The sequence below is a fragment of the Aulonocara sp. 'chitande type north' Nkhata Bay genome, linkage group LG15, assembly GCF_057382095.1.
Source record: "Aulonocara sp. 'chitande type north' Nkhata Bay isolate Kocher_YH1m ecotype deep benthic linkage group LG15, A_spYH_male_GT1.1, whole genome shotgun sequence".
NCBI classification, from domain to species: domain Eukaryota; kingdom Metazoa; phylum Chordata; class Actinopteri; order Cichliformes; family Cichlidae; genus Aulonocara; species Aulonocara sp. 'chitande type north' Nkhata Bay.
This window is the reverse complement of record NC_141358.1, coordinates 34,304,312-34,326,992: the sequence shown is the minus strand read 5'-3', so window position 1 is coordinate 34,326,992 and position 22,681 is coordinate 34,304,312. Positions and strand designations below refer to the sequence as shown.

Genomic DNA, 22,681 nt, shown 5'->3' with positions numbered 1-22,681 from the left:
TCAAGGTGCATTTATTTCTATTTCATATCACTTTATATCTTCATCTCAAAGATAAATGCATCCATACACAATATGTTTGGATGTATTGCATGTAAAAGAGACAAATGTTGTTATTTTAATATATTGGCTCCACTACATTTGTCTGAACGTAAGAAGACAAGGTGTGCTCAGTTGCATGTTTCTGATAAATGAAGACTAGGCAGAGCAGAATTTATTTTTAACTTACTTCATTCATCCACATACATGACCAAACATAAAGAAAGTGCAAAACATGAAAATAAACATATACAACCCTTAAAACACTTCTCAATTTAATTTCTTGGTTAGAAAACCAAGCCTTCTATATTATATCAATTTATTTATAAATTATTGATTCCCATTTGTATAGATAATGTTTTTTTCATGAGTACCATCACCAGTGGAGGACAGGAAAGGAAAAAAATACAAACAAACAAGAAAGTACAAACAAAGAACTATAAGAGGCATCTACTATTCTTATATAGTTTTATCACTAGTGACCATTCATCTGTAAATCTGTGTTTTTAACTGTAGTCTTGCAGTAATTATGTTCCAACAAAGACAGCCTTGAGCCAGTTTTTACACTCCTTTACACTGGGAGAGAAAAAAAAGCAGGAACCAACCTGGCAAAGATGAGACAGGCACATAACGTCCTTATAAAATATGATGTAATGCTGTAGATTAATCAAGTACATAACTTCCATCCATCCATTCTCTTCCACTTATCCATTTCATGGTCACAACTGGAGCCTATCCCAGCTGCCATAAGGTCAGAGGTGGGGTGCACCCTGGACAGCTCGCCGTATAAACATCTACTCCAATAATATGCAACAACCACAGTAGTACTATTAATCAAAATACACCATGTTTCATGACACTTATTCATTTATTCTCAGGTACATTCTGGTACTGATACCAGAATGTACTTTGATTTTCTTTTTTGTTTGTGAATGAATGAATAACTTTTCATTGCTCTTTAAGGAAATCTCCTCTCAGAACAGTAGTGACACACACACACTACAACTGTCTGTAAATTGTGCTACATTTGTATAGTGCATGGTTCTTTGTTATTTTATCTGCACGATATAAGTACAACAGTTATTTGATCTTTTTCACCACACACCTGCATTCCAAATATTGCAGGTGTGTGGTGGTTGTGAAACATGTATGCCAGCGATCCATCCTGACCACCCCACTGAGAATTTCCTGGCTCCGCCGCTGGATTGCACGTGAGCACGGGCTGGGTGATCCCCGCACCCTCCCCGTCCTATCGGAAACGTGTACATGGACGGACACGTTTGCGGGACCAATCGAGATTTCCGAGTAGAGTCTGGAACCCCCACTTAAAAAAGTAAACGAGGGACTTGACGGAGACCGATGTGCAAAGCCTCTCTTTTGTTTGCATGAAACTCCACGTGAGAAGGCTTACGTAAAATCGTTTTTGACCAATCAGCTCCTGCTTACTAGAACCGGAAGTTGTACGCCATTGGCGTTTTCCTTAAAGCAAGACTTGACCAGCGTTTTTATAGGCTACAAAACAAACCTTATATTACGGTTTTTAAATTTCGAAGTGTACCTGTCGTTAAATTGGCAATATGAAACACAACTCGAATGTCCCAGCTTTCCTCACTAAATTGTGGACGTTGGTCGAGGACACAGACACCAATGAATTTATTTGCTGGAGTCAGGTAAAGTTAAAGCTGCATACAGCTAGCATGCTAGTTTTAAATGCCAAAGCAAACAAAACATTTAGCTAGCGAGAATAACCTTAATTTAAAAAACGGTAATCAAAATTAACAACAGGATGTGATCATCCTTGATTTTCATAACATGTATTCGACAAATTGCATTGTGCAAAGCTAAAAACAAACTATTAGCTAGCCAGTAATTTTTCTTTGCTGCGTGTCTGCTGCTTAGCTAGCCTACGCATACAGAACCAGTCCCTGCATGCGAGGATCAGTTTCAAATTTTGGCCTCTACAGGTTGATAATTGTGTTTGTGTGTAATTACGTACACGCTAAAATAGTTCCAGTTTTCTTTGAAGGTGCGTTCTCACTGTCGTAGTGTTGATTTTTTTTTTCCAGGAGGGCAACAGCTTTCTAGTTTTGGATGAGCAGCGCTTCGCCAAAGAGATCCTCCCCAAGTTTTTCAAGCACAATAACATGGCCAGTTTCATCAGGCAGCTCAACATGTGTAAGAATGCTTTCGTTACCTCATCTTGGTCTGTAGCTGTCAAAGCAAACGCATTCTGCTTCTGAAAGGTGTCCTTTTTTCTGCTGAAGAAGTTTGTTTGAATTTGGCTTTTTGTGTATTAGACAGCTACGCAGGTGCTTTGTAAGTAGTAACACACATGTCAGTTCACTTCATTCATTTCTGTGCAAAGATCACAATCAGGTTATTGTTTAAACACCCATCCACTAGACCACCTAGCAAAAATGCATGGACAATATCAAGACCGCCATTGATTACAACTAATTTGTAGATTACTTTCACAGTTGTTTGTTATATGCCTTTGTTTTTTCACATTTTAAGTTATTATAGTCAGATTTAGGGTGGGAACCATGGAGTAGGCTGCGATACATCAACTTATGTCCTGTGGCATTTATCAGAGTCACATGCCATTGTCGTAATAAAGCTGTTGGCTTCACTACAAGTGTAGCGTGAGCTTCAGTCTTTCAGATACTCCATGCACCTTGTTGGTGAAGTTGTCCCTGAAACTGTTGTTCTGTGACATATCACAATAGCTTTATGACAGCATTCCGTTTGTCCTCCTTTTTTGTAGGTACCCCCTTATAAAGGTTAATGAAGTGTTAAGTAAGTGAAACTGATAGGGTAGTGTTTTTAGAGCAGTTGCATTAAAAAAAAACAACAACGTATTTTGCTTCATCTTATCCATGACCTTCAGGGCTCGCAAAATTTCAAAATCCCTGGTAGCCCTTCGGGCAGGGACTCTTCAATTTTGGTAGCCCAAAATAAATTTAAGTAGCCCGAATAAAAAAGAGAGCAATTTTTTGATTGATGTTTTGTTTCCTTTACAATATTATACATTAAAGTATAATATTGTAAAGGAAACAAAACATTAATCAAAAAATTGTTGAAACACAAATTACAACATTGTATAAAAATTACAATCATCAACTCAAATACTTGGTTCTAATTGAACAGAAACTTCTATGAACTTGTAAGAACTGTGTAGGACATGAATCAGTCTGTGTCAGATCCTGAATTTGAAATTTCCACTGAAGTCACGGGTAAGAGGCAAGTGGAACCAAGATCTAGGCCATTTGCTTTTTGAAGTTTGCAAAGACTGCTAAATTTTGCCAGTGGTAGTTCACTATTTTCAACATAGTACGCTGTTTTAAACTGATTTTCAAGTTTATTTTTAGTATGTTATTTGCAATTGGTGTTTGTTCTGGGAAAGATATTGCAGACTGAGCAATAATGCATTTCTTGCATTTCTCATGGGTTCTAATGGGGGCCTTTCTTAAAATGACTGGTCCCAGTAACAAAGGCGCTTGTCGACTCAGAAATCGAGGGAAAACCAACAACACACCCGGCAGAACATTATGTTATTTACACGGGTGCACATAAGTGGTCCGCATGTGCGCATTTGCTGTCAAAATAAAAGAAGCGCACCAGATAAGAAGTTGCAACGTGCGTTTGCGTCCATATAAAAAGCACTGTTTTTGTCCGCTAGAGTGGGATTTTCACGGCACATTCTGCACCACATCTCTGTGCGTTCATCGTTTGTTTGAAGCCAGCTCACCTCCTGCAACCACTTTTCCGAGAATACGTGCTTCTTTTGTGGTTCGGACTCCTGACATTTCTTTGGAGGTGGAGGAACATCACAGTAATTGCTTAAAAACGACTTCGGTCGTTGCTGTGCTTTTTGGAAGTCGAATTTCCCAGAGGAACCCACCCGAGGGATTAATAAAGTTCTATCTTATCTTATCTTATCTTATCTTATCTTATCTTATCTTATCTTATCTTATCTTATCTTATCTTATCTTATCTTATCTTATCTTAAAGGAGCTTCTTCGATATCTTTAAGAGTTCTAAACAAATGTCTGTCCTCCTCCAGAAAATCCTATGTACGCAAACACGCGTTGCAACTTCTTATCTTGTGCGCATTTTTTATTTTGACAGCGAATGCGCACCTGCGGACCACTTATGTGCACCCCTGGTTATTTAGCTTGTCATATTGCAGCCACAGAAATTCTTTTGTCCATGAAACCATAAAGCTGCACTTTCTTTTTGCCTTATAGTCTGATTTGTCATAACTTTTCCGTTTTGTGGTAAGCTTTTCTTTGGCTGTCACTTCTTCACCCTGACCTGTCTTATTTGGCTCAGCAGAACTAAAATATATATCCTGCTGCTTTTACACACGCACTCACATAACGCTCAGCGATTCTCTGTGCACATGTTTAAGCTGCGGGAGATTTCACTTGTCATGTTTGCATAGTAAGCTAACGATTGATAAGACGATGTCAGAGGAATTGGTGCGCAAATTATCGTCATTCACCAAACAGTGCTGTCGCTCTCTATACACAGTTCGCGCGATTGCAAAGTGAAAGCAAAAAACAAGCGCAAATTCAAACGCGATTTCAATATGTCACATATTGACAGTGGCTCACCGATGCCAATGACATAATTACCCAGCTACATTTCCGAAAGAATGCAAAAGCATTGACATATATTTTTCCTTCCTACAATAGCCCAACGGGCAGGGCAGAGAGAGATTTTGGTAGCCCGACTGGAAAAATCGCTAGCCCTGGGACGTCGGGCTAGCGATTTTGCGAGCCCTGACCTTATTGCAAAAGCAATCAGTATGATGTATTATTTCACTCCTAGTCTCATTTCCTTATCACTTGGGATAATTTTAGAGACTGCTGGATAGTATAGTAACCACATGGCATATTGCAAGTATTACCTGCTTCCTAGGAGACAATCTATTCAGTGCCATGCTCAGTCACTGGCTAGTGTGCCAGTCTGCATGGGCAAGATACTAATTCCAAGTAAGCACTTACAGCAGAGCAGAAATGCATTATATCCGAACCAGTCCATTTACTATGTATAGCTACTTACTGTAAAGAATTAACACTGTAAACTAGAGCAGGGCGATATGGCCAAAAGTATTTATCACGATATATATTTGAAAATTTGCAATAACGATATAACTGACGATATAATTGATGCGAGACAAAATACAACTCCACAACATTACTAGCACAAAAAGACAACCTTCCATTTATTTCCACTTAAACAAGAAGCTGGTTTTTATGTACATTAAAGCTTTATAAAAATGTAACACTGCAAATGCAAATTCCTTGCTGAAAGTTTAACCAAAAGGCATTTCCAGTAGAAATGGGCTGACATATCCTGAGCATAACCATGTATAATATTCACTGAAGTTAAAAAGAGGTGCTTTGCAACATTAAACTGCAGTGTGCAGTACGTATTTTTCGGACCATAAGGTGCACGGGATTATAAGGCACATTAAGCGAAACAAAGCAGTCAGATAAATCAAACTTTATTAAACTCATTCTTCTTGCTTCCTCCACTTCTGTACCATTGATTCATTAATGTTGAATTCTCTGGCAGCTGCTCTATTCCCATGTTGTTGCAGTATATTAATGGCTAACCTCGTATTGTGGATGAATTATCTCAGTTGTTCTCCTGACTGAAGTTTGGTCCATTTACAGCATCCTGCCATGCGATTGCATTTGTCTCTAACTATCAGGAACTTTAACGTTAACTTTTATAAGTGGAAAAGTGTTAGTGTTCGTCCTCCAGCTTCACTGTTTATGTTATGCTAACATAGCTGTGTCGCTAGCGATCACGTAGCACATCATTATATACCAGTTAGCCCAACTTCAGTAACCCTACAAACGTCACTGCTGTTTAGTTTCCTGTCTTCATTTATGTTGGACGTGATAGCAGAGCTGTACGTTTGAATTTTTTCAGAAATCTCTCAGTCAGAACATGCTATATCATGCTTAGGTAACTAGCGAGCTAAGTTCCGCTAGCTTCCTGCTAACTTCTAACTCCGTTAAATGTAATAAATTTTGTTTTCATGGATGCCTGGAAGTTAAACTTCATAGTTACACCTGGTAAAGCAGCAATGCTGATCGTTTTATTAAAGATGAAAGAATTTAGACAGTTTTTAACTCTCAGTGATGCTGCAGTGTTCGTTTGACCTGAAGCATACGGAGTTTAGGACTCAGATTACTACCAGACTAAAGAGCATCTTAGTCCGACAAATACGACAATAACAACGGCCGCTTGCATGTTCTGCAAAAAAATGTGCTTTGTCGTGTATCTGACGGACAAACACCAAACCAGTTCCACATCACTGAAGTTGCACCATTTTTACAAACCAATTCTGGTTCATCTGTTTCACTCAACAATCGGCCATGTGCGTATGAAAACAAAGGCACTGCGCATGCGCGCTTTACTCATCGCGATATTTCATTTTCCTATCATTGCCTAACATTATACCGGTATTACCGTGAAAGGTATAATATGGCCCAGCCCTAGTGTAAACTCACCTTTTACGTTTTAAATTCAGGATGCGGTTGTTCTGCACCAATGTAACAATAAAATTGGCTAGAATCACGGGACTACAGCAGGCACTGTGTGACAGTTCTGTGACTCCCATTTTCAGCATTTCTACCAATTCTTTCTGAACAGTTTTGTCTTTTATGTTTTGTCTTTTAACCTGTAGGGCAGGGCATGTTTCTAAATGCCATTGTATTCAGGGTTAGGCCATAGTACCTGGTACCAGGTACTAAAATAGTACCTCCAAAGTGATCTGAGAAGGTACTGAAATCTGGTGTAAAAAGACTCCATGCCACCCATTGGCTAATCAGTGGCGTCACTCGATGAGTCATGAGAGAGTCTTGTTCTCAAAAATCAAAGCTGCCATTTTTGAAACCCAGCAACAAGGAAAATGGCAAGAAAAACAATGCTGTGGTCATCTGACAAAAAGCCACATAGCGAGCAGCAGGTAACTCATCGCCTCGACGTCCACCTTTGTTGTAGCGTTTGTGTCGCATACTAATAACATCAAGGGACGCTTGGCCGTGTTGCTGTAACAACAACCAGCCATTGGGTTGTAATGTGCCATATGGCCATTGTCAGCGTTCCATCAGGGCGCACCGTTTGACCATCAGTTTTCATCACGTGGTCAAAGGCTGAGTGTATCATCCATGGAGTGAATTATTGGAACTGGGCGGGTCTCCTGTGGGTCTCAGTGGTGGCTCTTCCCCTGAGCGAGTGTCCTCGGGTCACTTGTCCAGTTTTCTCAAATTTAGATTTTGTTTTGTTTTTTTATTCTTAAAAGAAATGCTGCACCCGATCCTGCCAACTTTTCAGCTCATAGCTCTTTGAGAATCACCTTCATATATGTTACGGCCCTAGCAGGGCCTCCGCCTGAAGGTGCCTGTGTGGGCGTGTCCTACCAGCTCTCCTGCCTTAGGAGCCACCTCTTTCTATTGTACAGCTGACTCCCATCAGCAATTAAAGGTATTTAAGCCCAGAGAAAGGTGAGCTCTGGGCCAGAGTGCCATTTTGTGTGGTTACAGCTAGTGTGCTGCAGTCTTGTGGTTGTCAGCTAGTGTGCTGCGGTCTTGTGGTTGTCAGCTAGTGTGCTGCGGTCTTGTGGTTGTCAGCTAGTGTGCTGCGGTCTTGTGGTTGTCAGCTAGTGTGCTGCATTCTTTTTGACTTACATTGTGCTTTATTGACTAACGTTTGGTTTGTGGTGATAGCGGCTTGTCCGTCTCTTTTAGTTGAGCTACTTTAATAAAACTCTTTAATTTAACCCTTTCGCCTCCTTGACTCCTTTTTCTGACCCGGTCACTTTTGTTACCCCCCCCCTCCCCGCCTAGACCCCTCAGGGGAACGTAACAATATAGTAAAAATATTTTGTCTTTCAAACTGTTAACTTTTAATAAATTCAACAAAATTTTATTTTATTTCTATCGTCCAAATCACAGCAGCACTTGCTTTTGTTTTTATACTGTAAGGTAAATACCTTAGAATAATAGGGTAATTAGTGGAGCTCCCACCAGGCATCGAGTCAGTCACGTGACTACAAGCTATGGACTTAGAGGGGGCAAAAGTCACAAAACACTGAAATCTATGATATAATTTTAAGTTTTTGGTTTTTGATCGTATGACTGTACAAGTGTCAGTATACTGTATATATACTTGAAATCCAGGGTCAATTGATTGTTTGTTTTTCTTCCCTGTTCTTTGTGTCTGTGTGTAGATGGATTCCGTAAGGTGATGCACATTGATACAGGCATTGTGAAACAGGAGAGAGACGGTCCAGTGGAATTTCAGCACCCCTACTTCAGACAAGGACAAGATGATCTGTTGGAGAACATCAAGAGGAAGGTGGTGTCTTCCACCATTGTGTCATGTAAAAATGTAGCTAAAGTTACCCCCATGATTCAGACAGCTGCCAGTATCTATGAGTCCCAAACCTTGATGACTTAAAAAATTGATTGTTGTTTGTCAAAAACATCCTCCTGCTCCTTGGAAACCTCCTGACCTTCACCATCATATTTTTCAAATGTATACAATTTCATTAGGAGTCTAAATGTAAGATGCAAATGACAGCTTCCATTGTCTTCTAGTTAGGTTGAGAGAAGACACTTTCAAGTTTGTCAGGGAATTTGTTTTAGTCCATTTGAAATTGTGTGCTTCTTACTGATAAACTGAGGCTGCTGAACTACAGTTCCATGATATGAGAGTTCTGACATTTTTCCACTAACTGTAAAACAGTGAAGAGTAACATAAGAGGGTATAATCCTTAGTAGCATAAGGAACAAACGTTTTTACCCTTCAGCTGTGAAAAGCTCATGTGATATTGTCACCCTGCGGGGCAGGCTGGCAACATGGACACGCCAATTTGTGAATGCAATAACCCAAGAAGGAAGTCACCTAGGGTTTTGAAATTGATGCCATAGATGCATCTACTAAAAATCATGGAGCAGTTAAAATCTTAGTGACCTCGACCTCAAGGTCAAGGTCAGAATTCAAGTTTTCTGAAAATCAGGTGATTGCTAACAAAGCGATGTAAGATTTTGAAATTGATACCATAGGTGCATCTACTAGGAGGCTGAGGAGTACCGCTGGCCAGCACCCATGTTTTGTTTTTTTCCTGATCTCTGGGGGATTTCCAGAAAATGGTAATGCAACGTGCAGCCAGACTCTGATAGTGTAGAAAGAGGCGCTGGTGTGAATGAGGCAAGTTGTGTTTTTGAGTGCTCGGGGTAGAAAAGCGCTATATAAGAACCAGTCCATTTCCATTTATCATACACAACCATGTGTTAAGAAGCTCCAGTCGATTGAAATGCTGCCTTGTTTTAGGAAGTAAATATGGAACAAAGTATTTTGCAAACCATTTCCTTTTTTTCTGAATCAAAAAATGATTTTCAGTCAGAAAATTCAAATGTCATTCCAAAATTTTTTTTTTTTTTTTTACATTTAGCCTATACCACAGTCACATTTGGACCCCTCTATTTGTTTAGTGTCATTACAAGGACGACAGTAACAACTGTTACTTCGCAAATAGTCTCAGCTGTGCTAAATCATCTCAGAGAGAGTTTGTTGATGAAACCATCTGCTCAGTCTTCTGATCCATTGTGGCAGATCACAACTTTGCTGTCCTTTAAGCACAAGACTTAGTCATGCTTTATGTTTTTCAGGTTTCTAATGCTCGACCAGAGGACAACAAGATTCGACAGGAAGACCTGACCAAGATTTTGGCAAGTGTTCAAAGTGTTCACAGCAAACAGGAGAACATCGATGCCCTGTTGGCAACACTCAAGAGGTGAGTGTAGGGCTTTAAACCAACAGATGCAAACCAACACATCTGGAGAAGTTGCATGTAAAGGTTTTGGTCAGTAAATAGTCATTTGTATTTCTTATTGTTATTGGTATCATTTTTTTAACTGTTAAGGTTCACAATTGAGGAGGGAGAGTACAAACCACTCTTGGTCCAGAAGCTCTTGGTCCAACAATGGTCCAACATACGCAGACAGCCAGTAGTCCTCGACTTAATCAAAGCATAAACAGATATTTTATAGCATCAGGGTTTGATTTACTGACGCCCCTTCATGCGTCACAGATACATTTTATACATAGATCAGATCAACACCACCATGGCTTTTAAGACAGAACATCATCTTCTATTTTCATGGCTAGCCCTTCCTGTCTACCTTTCAGTTCTTGTCTTGTTCCTCTTTCTTGCCGAGACAACAAGGAACGGTTCCTCTTTTACCGAGACACTTTTGCAGTTACAGCCAGACATGAGTAACCTCTTCTCTAAATAAATTTAACTCATGTGTGTGTATGTGTTGACCTCACATGCTCTTTGTGTCACCTCTTCACCTCCAACCTGCTGTGTCTCGTCCTCAAATGCTCTTTCTCAATTCACCTGTTGCACTTCTAACCTCTCACTAGACCAGACGCTCACTGAGACTATGTGTATGTCTTCTACTAAATAAATGTTTTAACCAAGAACCTCTACTAAAACCTTAATATAAAATGACCTGATATAAGTGTTTTGTAAGCATGTATTGCAATTCCTTCTATGTTCTAGTTTTCCCTCAGCATGTATCACCTGAACAGTCACGTCAGTGAAGCTTAAGACCTTTAAAGAACCTGAACATCAACTCAAATAAGCACAGATATGCAATATGTATAAAATAGTTATAACTGCACCTGGAATACAAAATTAATATAATAACTTGTATGCATAAACATCTTAAGGCCATCTTAAAGCTATCTGTTACATTGTTAAAGCAATGATCATACTGCAGATTATATTATGCTGGTCAAATACTTTTCTGTTCATCCCCACATAACACAACAAAAATACAGAAACCTATCACACCTGACACTATGTATGTTCTGAACAGGTCACCGTCAATCACAGAGCTTGGTCGTGTAGCCTGCTGGATGAAGTGGTAGTTACATGTTAAAGTAACACCCAACTAAATAACAGGTTTCTCACCAGAAAGTTAAATTGTTCCATCCACTTTTAAAACATTGTTTCTTTTTTGCACATTGGCAGTGTTTCAAAGTGAACATCTCAATGGCCATTGCGCATAAAAGCCTGTAATTTTCACTCGTCTTTCCTGCTATCAAAATGCACCAGGACCTGTAATTTAGGAGAAATAAGTCAAAAAATATACCTTTGAGATATTCCTGTTTGTGCCAGAACAAAGGCATGAAAACACATCTCTTAAAGTGTTTTATATTTGAAGTTAAAATAGATAAACTATATATGTTCCATTAAAATTGTTATGCAGATCAGAGAGAGTTGAGCAGTAAGCTCGTGCTGATTTGAGATGTAATAACCCGATTGTGTTTGATCAGTGTATCAGGAAGGAATTCTTACATGAATGCAAGACTGTGTAATCGAATACTGAATCTTACAGGTGACAGCTGGTCCTGTAGTCCAATCTGTTGACTGCAAAAATCGTATTTTTCAGAGAGAACGAGTCTCTGTGGCGAGAGTTATCAGATCTGAGACAGAAACATGCCCACCAACAACAGCTCATCAAAAAGGTCAGCAGTCATATGATTTGGAACTGTATTCATAAGTTATGATTGTATCTTCATTAGATTATACTGAATTTAAAGTTGAACTTCTTTTGTAATAAATGTCATAATATTATGCCTTATTATTCATGTTATGTTGTTGATATGTTATTAAAAGACTCTTTCTAATTACTTGGTACATTGAAAGCTAAACAAGTTTTTTAGTGATTTATCCCGTTTCTTTTACCACCTAATTTTTCAGCAGCCAGACGTAAAACCTTTATCAGCATGTATTAAAAATACAGAGATGAAAAGCGATGAAGTGTTCATGTCAGGCTTGAATTTTTCATACTGGTCTTTTTTTCAGTTGCTCCATTTTATTGTTACATTGGTGCAGAACAACCGCATCCTGAATTTAAAACGTAAAAGGTGAGTTTACAGTGTTAATTCTTTACAGTAAGTAGCTATACATAGTAAATGGACTGGTTCTGATATAATGCATTTCTGCTCTGCTGTAAGTGCTTACTTGGAATTAGTATCTTGCCCATGCAGACTGGCACAGTAAGGAATCACCCCTGACCACCCCTATACTAATAAGTTGCCAAAAACCTTGTGTGTTAAAGATAAATAAATAGTAACAAAAGTAACGGTCAAGATGTAATTTAGGGAGGGGAAAAAAACTGTGTGGTAAGCGGTAAGTAAGACTGCTCGTGGATAAAGGGCGTCTGTTTCCAGTAAGGGTCCCCAGGCTAGGATCCTGTGGTACTTACCGATACAGACAGACTGGTGATGGCTAACCAACTGGAGACACCAGTGGTGGGCAAGCAGACGACTAATCCTGTAGTGATGTTGACTACTGAGGACAGACACCCTCTCTACTTTTAGGATTAGGCTTAAAACTTTCCATTTTGACAGTATACAATAGTAAGGGCTGGATCAGGTGATCCTGAATCCTTCCTTAGTTAAGCTGCTAAAGGTCTAGGCTGCTGGGGGGTTCCCATGATGCAGGGTTTCTTTTTGACTAAACTCACTATGTGTTTATACACCTCTACATTTAATTATTAGTTATATTCATCTTTGGTCTTCATATTGTCTTCATCCCCTCATCCCAACCGGTCGCAGCAGATGGCCACACCTCCCTGAGCCTGGTTTTGCTGGAGTTTTCTGCCCGTTAATAGGGAGTTTTTCTTTCCCACTGTTTCAAAGGGCTTTGCTCAAAGGGGGTTATATGATTGTTGGGGTTTTCTTTGTATTATTGTAGGGCATTTATACTTACTGTACAAGGCGCCTCGAGGCAAAAGAAAATTGAATTACATTTTGGAAGTGGGGTTGTCAGTTTTATGTAAGGCGTATGTGATAAAAATAATTCACTAGTATAACACTAATATCATACTAATAGTTACTGTTGTAGGTGTTTCAAAGTGTAACTTTTTGTGAGTTTAAATTATACAAATGATAAAGCTGCTTTTTTATTGATTACTAGTGACATAAAATATTAGTTTGGTTTTCAACAAAGGGTTGGCCTTTAAATACAATGGTACAACAAATAAGAACTTTTAACAATAAAGATGTTTTCCAAAGGACTACCATATCACAGTTTTTGTCTTTGTTTTTAAACAGGCCCATTCTTATGAATGGCAATGGGAAGAAGCCCAAATTCATTCACCAGATCTATGATGACAAAGTGTGTGTTGAACAGGTCAGTAAAGAATGGTTACTGTTCACATTATGCTTTTCAAAAGTATTGTTTTTAAGTGCTGCCTTAAATAAATTAGAAGTCTAGTGATACCAGAAATGTTTCCTGTATGATTACCAATACAGTAACTCTGAACTCAATACCCAACTTTGTACCACAGCAGAAAAATGAAAATTTCTATAATGTTAGCCATTGCAAATATTTTATCTAACTGAACATAATTAATTTTACAATCACAATGGTAACGTGTATTTCAGGATAACAACACCAAGTACTATCTCATTAACAAGTCAATCACGAGCTGCTGCTCTTGTGGGTCTCTTTAATATGTAGTTTTTTTTATGTGGCTGGCCTTAGTCTTCAGCATGTTGCTGTAGCTGATTTGCAGCAACTAACCAAACCAAAGCAATACAAGACAAGCGACTGGCTTCCTGTGTTGACACAGGTTCTTGGCATTTAGTTTGAAAGTCCTGATTGTAATTCAATTAATCTGATGGTCTGATTAATTTAGAGAGGTACTGAGTTTTTCCATGTAAGAATGAATGTATTTATTAACTTTTTTGGTAAAATTAGAGTAAGAGAAGTATATTTATAACTACAAGCCTCATTCATCCATTCACAAATCCTGTCATACAGGCACTTCATTCTCTGTCCAAGTACTTTGCCAAGCACACAAACACTCACACTCACTATAAACTGATGCTTTGGGGTAGTTCAGGGACTCAAACTAGAGGAGCCAGACTGAATCACTCACCTTCTAATTTAATAGAAAGTGTGCTGGACGTCCTGAGCAGTAGTCACACTAAATGATCAACTACAAATTCAAAACAGTTTGTTTTATTTATTTTTTTTGGGATGGATCCCAGTTTTGCTGTTCTTTGCATACTAAGGTTTTAAGTTGTATTTGTAGATGCAGTGAAGAACTCTGCCCCTGACCGTTGGTCACAGATGTGCTTGTGCAGGCAGTGATTGCCACAGCAGAACTGTCTACTCTTGAGGCTGTGGCTCTAAGTGCCTAAAGTTATTGACTATTCAAAATTTGCTTTTATATTTTTCTCTGCGTACAGATTTCATTCATCTAAGACTATGAACAACAGATGATGATATTCCCAAATTCTTTGCAATTTAAAGTTGAAATGTTCCGCTTTAAGGGTTTTGTTCACCTTGCCCCGTGTGTGTGTGCGCGTGCGTGCGTGCGTGCGTGCGTGGTCCTAAAGTTGAGCATTGGCATGTTGATTATATCATCTTGTAAGAGCTCTGTAAACAATCTTTTCTAAAGTCATGAATCTCTCTGTGCCCCGTGTTAAGTCCTCTGTCAGTAGTATCAATGGCGTAAAGGGTTCTGAGCTGTCTGATGATGTCATTATCTGTGACTTGCCTGAGAATGATGGAGAGGTAACGTCGGAGATCACAGAAGAGTCACAAGCCTACGAGCAAGGGTAAGACGATTTACCTAAGACTTCTTGAAAGGCATTAGCATTCTGCCCTTATAACATCAGATGGTAACATCTTAACAGCTGTAGTAGAGGTGTGCTTTGCTCTGTCAAGTGCCTTTGAAGATGTTGAATTGGTACTCCAACCTGCTACACTGAACAATGGAATAGTCAGTTTGCATCAATACAATCTATATAGTGTCATTACATGACATGTTGCTACCAAACAAGACCCATCATACTTGCTGAGCTCTTTGTAGCTGTGAAGTAGTTACAGTGGTGTGAAAAACTATTTGATTCCCCCCCCCGTTTTTTTTTTTGTTTGTTTGTTTGTTTGTTTGTTTTTTTAAATATGTTTGTCACACTTAAAGTGTAAAGAGTGATGCACCATTGCATGCATCAATTACATCCTTTGGTGGACATAAATGATTCCCCAAATACTTATTTGGGAAACTAAAAAAGCAGTTCTGCATGGCATGATCGCTTCATATGCCTCAAATAAAAAACACACCAAACAAGAAATCAAATGTGAAGCACAAAATGACAGAACTATAAATCTATTTTCAACCAATCAGTTTGAAAAAGCTTTGTGAAATAAGGAAAATAATTTGGAATTAAACTCATTGTTAAAAATGAGGTCCACAGATTCCAGTACAATTAGGAAAAACAGGTAAATACCTAGCAAATCTTTCTGATGTATTTCTGTTCCTTCGCGGGCCCTTGGATCAGTCGACCAGCTGCTTTTGGTTGTCCCAAAAATTGAGGTTTTTCACTTGTGGCTCGTTTTCACCTCGTCCTGTTTTCCTTTTTGTATGTCCTTGTCTTGTGTTATTGTTGCTTTGCTAAAAAAATTTTTTTTAAATAATGATAATAAATTTTAAAAAGAGGAAAACAACACACTTCACTTTCAACATTTGTTCATTTTTCAATTCAATACAGGTTTGAAATAATTTGCATATTATTGCAACATTGTGGTGTTAATTTTCCCACTAAATATTTTACTTTAAAGACTGGTGATGTATATGGCAACCAGTGCCATAAAGTCTTTGCCAGTTAAGTAAAATGACAATACACTGACTTTAGAAAGTTGTGTTTAGGTTAAGTTTTAAATATATTCATATAGTTAAATATATTCTATATGTTTTCCTTCAGCGATGTCGAAATTGTGGAAGTAGAGCTCGAGAGCTGTCCAGTGCTTCCAGCTGAAACAGAGGTGTGCACCACCATTACAGAAGGCCTCAAACACACTGAAGCTGTGTCGGCAGCCGCAGCAGATGACGGTCAGAGGAGCAGCACTCTAGACAGCAGTGGAACAACTAGTAGTGCCCTACAGCTTAATAAACCCTCAGTGCTGAGTCTTGAGGACCCCGTGAAAATGATGGATTCCATCTTGAATGAGAATGGAGCAGCAATATCACAGAACATCAACCTGTTGGGGAAGTAAGTTTGAACCGAAATTCTCACTGAATATTGATGCTTCATTGGTTGTTTAGATTGTGAGACTTTTATTTTCAAATAAGACTATCGATCCCTTTCAGATGTTTACAAAACATTTAAATGGAGCACTGAGCTGATGTGGAACTGATGGCTGACTGGTTACACTGAGGTCATCCCTTGGTTATAAGATACTCTGTGACCCAGATCCTTCTGTGTGAAAAACTGATCTTCCAAACTACGCGGGGGATCATCGTAGTGTAATGCATAGTCAGTTAAACTGGTGTGTGAATATGGGTCACTCTAATGTTGTTGGACCCTTGTGGCCCTCGTGAGTCTTTTACTGATGATTTGGTAAGAAACATGAATGTTAGTAGCCAGGTAGAGGTCATTTTGTCGGCCTCTGGCAGTGCTCCTCCTGTTCTTTGCACAAAGAAGCAGACATTGGTCTTGCCGTTGGATAGATGCTTTTTTTGGGGGGGGGGCTGTCTTTTGTTATCTTGTGCACATTCTTGAGATTATGCTGGGTGACATCAAAATGTCTTGTGATGGTGTATATAAAGATGAGACAGCACTTTTACTGGGCTGCAGGTACCGTCTCATGCTACAAGTAGTGAAATGGACACTTAACAAGAAGCAGAACTCAAGTAAAATTAGTCGGGAAGGATGGTCTGTGTCTACCACCTGTAAAACCACCTTGTTGGGGTTGTCTTGTGCACTTGTTAAGAAGTACAGCAAGCTGTCTATACCTGAGGACTTGGAAGCTGCCAAACAAACACTCACAGGCTTTGCCACCTGCTTGAAGAAGCGGAGAGATGGTCACCAGGAGAATAAACCAGATATTCTCCACTGGCCATCCAATAGCTGGCATTTTGGCTAAGTCTCAAATATGTTCAAAGGATGGCTAGAGGGCAAAGGAGCACGATACTGGTTTTTTTTCTCACCAGTAGCTCTGACGTCACATGTAAACTGTAGATAGAGGCTGGGGTTAACCACACCAGGCAAGACCCCAGGAGCAGGCTGTGCAAAAATAGCTAAATAGTTGACACACAACTGGATGTTTCCACGGGACAGTGATCGCTACGTTTCTGAAATATGTAAACTACGCTTTAAAGCTAGGTCTGCCCCAGGTAATCAAATAATTTAAATGAACTCTGGAATTCTGCTAGCCAAATATCGAGTAGCCTAATATCAAGTGAGAACTACACGAGAAGTTACATTTAAAAGCTATCATTGGATTACATGTGCAGTATCAAATGCACCCTTCCCATGTTTGTAACATGTAATGTCTTAGCTTTAACAAGGCGTTATAGAAATGTCCATGTGGAGGCCAAAAAAAGTATTTCGTTTTCTGCCTGCTAGTTATTTATACTGGGTTTCTTTAGCTGTTTACCAGCTAAAGTTCCCACGGCACATTGTAAAAACATCCCTCTGGCCAGACATGATCATTATTTCTGATGCCTCAAAACATCTGATCATGCTGGAACTCACAGTGCCCTGGTAAGAGCAGATCCAAGAGGCCAACGAGAGAAAGCGCGCAAAGTACCAGGAACTAGTGCAGGACTGCAGGGGAAGGGGCTGCAAGACTTTCTATGAGTAGGGATGGGTACTGGTGGTTCTGACATAAACGGTAGTAACCAGACCGAAAAGCAGCGCACATTTCGGTGCTTTTTTTTTTCCTGAGCTGTGATACACTTCTAGCCAATAATTTTACGTTTCCGAGGATAGTAGGCGGGTCCAGGTACGTGCGTTCTTTTAGAGCAGAGCTACAGATTAAAAATGCCCAAGGCGAAGCGGTCAAAAGTCTGGCTGTACTTCACAGCAAAATATGCAAACTCAGCAGCCTGCAACAAGTGCTTTAAGCTGATACTGTGATACTGTCAAAGGAGGTAACACCTCGAATCCGATGAAACACCTGGCGACGCATAGCGTTTTTTTTAAAAGCCCAGAAATGCGCCGTATGATAGCTTGCTGCCAGACCTCACACCGAGCGCATCTACTGTGCGTGGGTTGCCTGTTATCTGACCCGGAGTTAGCAATATCCCCCAAAAACCCCGAAGAGGAGAGTCCTGGCCCCTAGCCCTGCCAGTGTAGCAGAAATGATGACGGATGATGATGCAGCGGCAGCCGTTCTTCTCTGCGTGAGTAGCTTAATGTTCGTGTGTAATTTACGTTGAGTAGGCTAACCACGTTATTACATTAATGCATGTAAAGTGAACTAGCAAACATCATCATAGCTACATGCGGCTGTCTTCTTGTTTGATGGCAGATACTCCCTTCACCCTGGCCAAAAAGGCTAAAATGACCAAAGAAAAAGTGGAAAACAGCTAAACATGAGAGGTTTAGGACAAAGTTTGTGTTTTTTCCATTGTTTAAGCACTGCTTCCAGCCAAGAGTGATGCCATATATGCCCCATAGCTGCAGAAAAGGCACACATTGTTATCTTTTTACAAAAAACCAGCTGAACATGAGAGGTTTTTGGACCAATTTTGTGTTCTCCATTCTTTAAGCACCGGTTTGAGCACCGGCACCGTTTCAAAAGTACCGATTTGGCACCGGTATCGGATAAAACCTAAACGATACCCATCCCTATCTATGAGTGGGTTGTAGGGGCTTTGCAGGACAATCACTCTGCAAAGTCCTGGGCCGACTGGGAGTGGCTGGGGCAGCCAAGAAGAGGGCCATCCAGGCTGTGAACAAAGCGGCAGAGAAAGCCACAAGGTGGCTGTGGATTGAGAGGGCTGATCCATGGGCAGCTACTGGTACCAAGTTGGGGCCTGATCACCCCCGGCTGGGTCGCCTGGGCGAGGGTGTATGATGTTGCGAGACCTGAAACACCTGAGGATACATCACAGAAGATGCGTACCAGTGCATCCAGGAGATGTGTCTTGCATAGCCAGCCTGTCCTTGGATTAGCCACTTAGTTCTCCAAACCCTTTCACTACAACAGTACCACTTTCTGCAAGGCAGCACAAATCACAGATTGTTTTTGGCAAGCCATATAAACTTTCACTGGAAATCAGTTATGGTTAATGTCATGTGTTAGACTGGTCAGGCACAGTTTCCCAAGAACACTGATTACACTGAACCTTATCTTAGCTAATTAGCACATACCCTTGCTCTGACCTTCCAAGCTGGATTGACCCATCCATACTGACAGTATATGTTGCTGTGTTTATGCTGTCTGTACAGAGTCATGGAAGCAACATTGTAAGGGGGCTGATTATGCACAAGATGCATATGTAACATTGTAAAAGCATTGCATGTGCGTTGCTGTTTTTAGTATTTTAAATACTTTGCTGTGTGCTGTGTGCTGTGTGCAGTATGCGAACCACAAATTCCCCAAATTCTAGACAGCTGAACAGGCATGTAGTACATTTAAGTGTCTAGTGCTGTCACATTTTAACTCTACAACTCCATGTTGGTCATGTGATCATGTGAATATGGTGTTCCATTTCATTCATTTTATTTAACGTGTGTGAATTTGTCTTTTTTTGTTAGGGTGGAACTCATGGACTATCTGGATAGTATTGACTGCAGTCTAGAGGACTTCCAGGCCATGCTTTATGGAAAACAGTGTGGCATTGATTTTGATACTCAAGAGGTAAGATAGCATTATACACACACACATCATAAACACCCACTTAGGTCATTGGTGGTTTCTAGCCTTAGTCAAACTGATCAGATGTGTTATCCAAAACTGGATAAGCTGACCATTGGTACTTCCACTGCTATAAAGGTAATGTAATGGGAGTATTTTGAGGTAAAAATATGGAAGGAGCCACCCATTCATTTTCTGCTGCCTGTCCATCTCTGGGACGCAGGAAAGCCAAACCTACCTCTCCCCATCAACCTCCTCCAAGCTCTTCTGGGGGAGGGGGCGCTGAGGCATTCCCAAGTTGGCTGAGACATAGTCTTGCCAGTGTGTCTCCTCTTAGTTTCGACATGCCTGAATCACCTCACCTAAGAGGTGGTTCTAGTCAAGTGTCTGACTCTGTTATCTCAGGGCTTTCAATTGGAGGGAGGACTTTTGTTTTAAGTCCTTCCTGAATGACCAAGCTGCTAACCTCTTCACTATCTGGCCTAGATACTCTACAGAGCAAGCTTCTTTTTCTCTGCTTGTATCAACAATCTCATTCTTTTAGTCACTACCAAAAAGCCATGGCCATAGATGAGAGTGGCAACATAGATTGACTGGTAAACTAATAGCATCGATTGCACACTCGGCAAGAAGAGACTGCAGCTGCACCAGTCTGCACGTGCCAGTTTTCTTCTCAGAGACACTTGCAAGTGTTCCACATATGGCAGCAGCTCATTCCCTGTCTGTAAGAATATTTGTTCTTGAACGTGTAAATCTGTTCTCTAACTTCTAATTTACATCTATGCTGTTAGCTTTTGTCTGTTTTAAAGCTTCTGTCTTGTGATGTCACCCTTCAGGAGAATGTGCCCTCCAAAGGGAGCACAGCAGAGGTGAGCAAAGGGAGGAGTGAGGAAGATAACACAGGTAAGGATAAACTACACAATGAACCAAAGATAGTTTTAAATTAGCCATTGGATATATTGCAAATCCAAAAGGTACTGCTGAAATGAGTTAGATGGATATGGATGTCATTATTTTCTAAATTACAATACAACAGATGTACAGTAACTATGTACTTTCAGTATCCTGTAGGCAATTACTGATTGTTAATGCTATAAAGTCGTCACTGTTTTGTGCTGTAAATCTGTAATACACACTGTTATAAGCAGTTACAAGCAAAACAATCTTCCTAAGATTAGTACTTAATTTGGTATGATACTACTGAAACATTACACTTTATTAGGGTTAATGATACTTCATATAATGCCATTTAAGCTTTTATTTCCCACACTGTGGTGTGAACTTGCTGGTTTTATTTAATAAGCAGCTGATTAAGATTTGGAGTAATATCTAAAATTACAATTAATTAACAACTCTCTCTACCTGCAACATTGTGTCTCCAAATCGGCGTCAGAGAGCAGACATTCAAATATTTCACAAGTTTAGTTAGTGTTGATTGTTTGAAGCTCTTTTCTTTATGACATGAGCGGATGATCATTAATGTTATGTTGTTAATAAAGTTAGGAAAAGTAAAGGATGTTTCACGTGTTTTTCTTCATTGAACCAGATATATTTAAAGTTTGTTTTTTGTTGCTCCCCCCACAAGATAAGCAGCTGATCCAGTACACCACCTGCCCTCTGTTGGCTTTCCTCGATGGCTGTATTCCTCCTCCAGACCTGGATCTAGCCATAGACGGCAGCAGCACAGGCTCCTCAAGCACCCAACATGAGCCTTCTTCCAGCTCTGTGGCTTCTATTGATGCTGAGAAGTCATCAGAGATAGTGGACACCAGCTTGGAGTCGAAGCAGGCACATCGCAGCTCGCTGATTCGCCTGGAGCCCCTGACAGAGGCAGAAGCTAGTGAGGAGACCCTGTTCTACCTATGTGAACTGAGTCCTGCTGGGCCTGAAGCTGATTCAGTTCAGCTTAGCAGAGTGTGAACACCGAGACTGCTTCAATCACAGACTGTATCCCTCAGTTATGTTAATACTTCCTCTCATCTCTGGAGTTCTTTTAAACAGCAGAAAATGAAGCGAAAATCTTCGCGGCTGCAGTTTGGACACATTTTTAGATTTATGACTTTGGCTTTGGGTAATAGTCAGTCACTCAAAAGTCACATCTGATTACTCCATACTCATTCTCTTTGTGTTCTGTAAGGAAAACAATCCAGGAAAATCCTGGAAGGTGTGTTCGTCATCTGTGGGAGGGGCACAAAGAGCTAAATGAACTTCCACATTTCTGAAACTTGATCATTTTACTTTCAAGTTCTAGAACTTGAATTTTTTTTTCAAATCAAAGGTCTCAAATGTAAAAATAAGGCACAAAGTGGAGGCATTGTAATCACTTGTGTATAAGCTCTGTTCATCTCTGTGCTGCTGGATCCACAGACAGAAGAATACATTGGCTTTCGTTCCATCTCCTTCAGCGTCTTTGTAGTCTAAAGAAAACTGCTTCAGTTTTGCTTCTACAACTTTAGTGAGGATGAACAGTAAACTGTTGTATATAATTTAATAATCTATTTATTCTAGTTTTTGTTTATATTTGGCTTAATGTTTGTGCACAGAGCTTAGACTTTTCATTAAGCAACATTCCTGCGGATTGTGTTTTGTTTAGGGAACACCTCGGAAAGTAACTTGTACATTTACATTCAGTTGAATTCTGGAGGACTGGGGCAAACACTGGATTAAAAACGGAAACAGAGGATAATATTCAATCCTTCAGTCAGCTCATAGTTTTCATTCTCAGAACTGCAGACAGAAAAAATCTTGATGATAATATGTGAGTGGCTTTAGCATGTGTGCATGCTACAGATATGATAGATGTGGAAAGAATGCGCTGTGTCCACCCGACCACACACGAGACATACAAAATATATATTGCGAAATCTGTCCTGCATTCCTTTAGCAGTATATAACAATAAAGTTGAGTTGTTGTAAGTGTCAGTGTGTTTTTTGGAACGGTGGTCA

The 22,681-nt window shown here is 39.9% G+C and overlaps 1 protein-coding gene across 1 annotated transcript; it reads left to right on the top strand.

Annotated features, from left to right (window-relative positions):
- The first annotated feature begins 1,393 nt into the window (after positions 1–1,393).
- On the top strand, positions 1,394–22,651 carry hsf2 (heat shock transcription factor 2). Its single transcript, XM_086263049.1, has 12 exons — positions 1,394–1,706; positions 2,103–2,211; positions 8,288–8,415; positions 9,732–9,856; positions 11,523–11,598; positions 11,939–12,000; positions 13,192–13,270; positions 14,576–14,706; positions 15,853–16,140; positions 19,636–19,738; positions 20,572–20,638; positions 21,321–22,651. Exons 1-12 carry the CDS (start codon positions 1,614–1,616, stop codon positions 21,653–21,655), a joined length of 1,596 nt encoding a protein of 531 aa, XP_086119175.1. The 5' UTR covers positions 1,394–1,613; the 3' UTR covers positions 21,656–22,651.
- The last annotated feature ends 30 nt before the right edge of the window (positions 22,652–22,681 follow it).